Source organism: Pygoscelis adeliae, unplaced genomic scaffold (assembly GCF_000699105.1).
Source record: "Pygoscelis adeliae isolate BGI_AS28 unplaced genomic scaffold, ASM69910v1 Scaffold75, whole genome shotgun sequence".
Classification (NCBI taxonomy): Eukaryota; Metazoa; Chordata; class Aves; order Sphenisciformes; family Spheniscidae; genus Pygoscelis; species Pygoscelis adeliae.
This window is the reverse complement of record NW_008824772.1, coordinates 5,032,069-5,033,993: the sequence shown is the minus strand read 5'-3', so window position 1 is coordinate 5,033,993 and position 1,925 is coordinate 5,032,069. Positions and strand designations below refer to the sequence as shown.

Here is a 1,925-nt window from a genome sequence, read left to right as displayed (position 1 = left end):
TGCACCGCGCCAGCCCCCGCCGCGGCTGCCTGGGGCCAGCACGTTTTTGGGGGCTTGTAGCAACGAGTCCTGCGGGGACTGGACAGCCCCCCACGGAGGCGGTGGGTGGGCTGGGATCCGGGGCTGTGGGAGCGCCTGGGGGAAGCTGCCCCACACCTGCAAGGCACGGGGCTGCCGAGGGTCGGGATATTGCTCTGGCTTTATTTTCCTCCCCTGTTGCCAGCAGAGAGCAGCAAAACTCTTCCCCTGGCTCAGCCCGGCTCCCCCCGGTTGGGCTCTGGGGAAGGGGACTGAACTGGGGATTCAGGACCCAGGCAGGGCGCAGAGCCCTTCTCCACTGCTGCATTAGCTGGGAGACCACAGCTCTGTGTCCGTCCGTCCAGGTGTCCTGCGCAGGTAGTAACTGCAGTACCCTAGGCACTGTTCCCAGCAGTAAATGCCTGGGTAGCTGGGTCTGGAGCTGGCGTGAGCTGGAATTATACCACGTCCTGCAAACAGGAAGACTCTCTTAAGCCCTGTTTCTGCCCACAAGCGAAAGCTTAGCTCTTGCTGGCCTTGCAGCGCTCTGTCCTTCTCTTTGGTGACAGTAAGTGACTTTCTTAGTGGTTTGAACTGAGTGGAAGAGCTGATGACTGAGCCCTGACCTGCCTCGAACGTCAGGGAGGATGAGCTTCACGCTGAGAGACGGTGCCCCCCCCGCCAGTCCCTTGTGCCCCCCTGAGCCTCTCCCCGTGTCTGTGCCTATGCAGGGCTGATGATCTCGGGCTTTGCCCAGGCTGGGGCGGCCCTGGCCAAGCAGGAGTACGTGAGCCGGGCTGTGCAGGCAGCTGCCTTCCTGCGGAGACACCTCTTCGACCCCACCAGTGGGAGGTTGCTGCGGAGCTGCTACCGGGGCAAAGACAACAGGGTGGAGCAGAGGTGAGCAGCGGTACAGAGAGTGCCTCCGGACCTACTGGCCACCCTGCGGGAGCTGCCCAGGCCCCCGGTGGTCCACACCCTCCCCTCCTCCAGACAGGACTGAACTTGGAGGGAGGGAGGCTGTTTGCCTTGTGCAGAACTGCCTCTGGTGCAGTTTGGGATGGATTAGTGCCCCCCCCGCAGTGAGGAGGAATTAAGGTCAAATCCTTTTCCATTCCTCATCTTTGGAGCTGGCAGAAGCCTTCCCCTGCCCTCCCCTGCTGCTGCTCGACCGTAGAGAAACCAGGGGCTGAGCTATGTGATGACTGGGCACAGCCGCTGCTTATCTTGGACTGAGCTCTAAGGTGGCATCTCCTCGGGTAGCAGAGACCAGTAGGTAGGGCTTTGCTGGGTTGTAGAACACTTCCCACCTGGCCAGTGTAGAGACCCTGATGCTCCTTTCCCGTCTGCTGCTGCAGCGCCGTGCCCATCCAGGGCTTCCTGGAGGATTACGCCTTCGTCATCCAGGCTCTCTTTGACCTGTACGAAGCCTCACTGGAGCAGGGCTGGCTGGAGTGGGCCCTGCAGCTCCAGCACATGCAAGACAAGCTCTTCTGGGACCCCAAAGGCTTTGCGTATTTCTCCAGCGAGGCTGGTGATCCCTCTCTGCTCCTGCGCCTGAAGGATGGTGAGCTGGGGGACATGGCCGTGCTCTGCATGGGTTAGGGTGTGGGGCAGCTTAGGGAGGGCAGGGGTGATGCCCGGCTGGAGGACCAAGCCGTGGGGTGTTGAGACATTGGGCTGATGGAGGAGCTGTTGTCCCCTGCAGACCAAGACGGAGCAGAGCCCACGGCCAACTCTGTCACTGTCACAAACCTGCTCCGAGCAGCTTGTTACTCCGGCCATACGGAGTGGGTGGAAAAAGCCGGGCAGATCTTGGCCGCCTTCTCAGAGAGGCTGCAGAAGATCCCGATAACCCTGCCAGAGATGGCCCGGGCCACCGCTGCCTTCCATCACCCCATCAAACA

General features: G+C 61.6%; 1 protein-coding gene across 1 annotated transcript in view; it reads left to right on the top strand.

The window, feature by feature from the left end:
* Positions 1–1,925, top strand: part of SPATA20 (spermatogenesis associated 20) — a 10,826-nt gene that overhangs the window by 3,791 nt on the left and 5,110 nt on the right. The window contains 3 exon segments of the mRNA XM_009323738.1: positions 739–918; positions 1,377–1,585; positions 1,727–1,922. Coding sequence (XP_009322013.1) covers positions 739–918; positions 1,377–1,585; positions 1,727–1,922 — 585 coding nt within the window.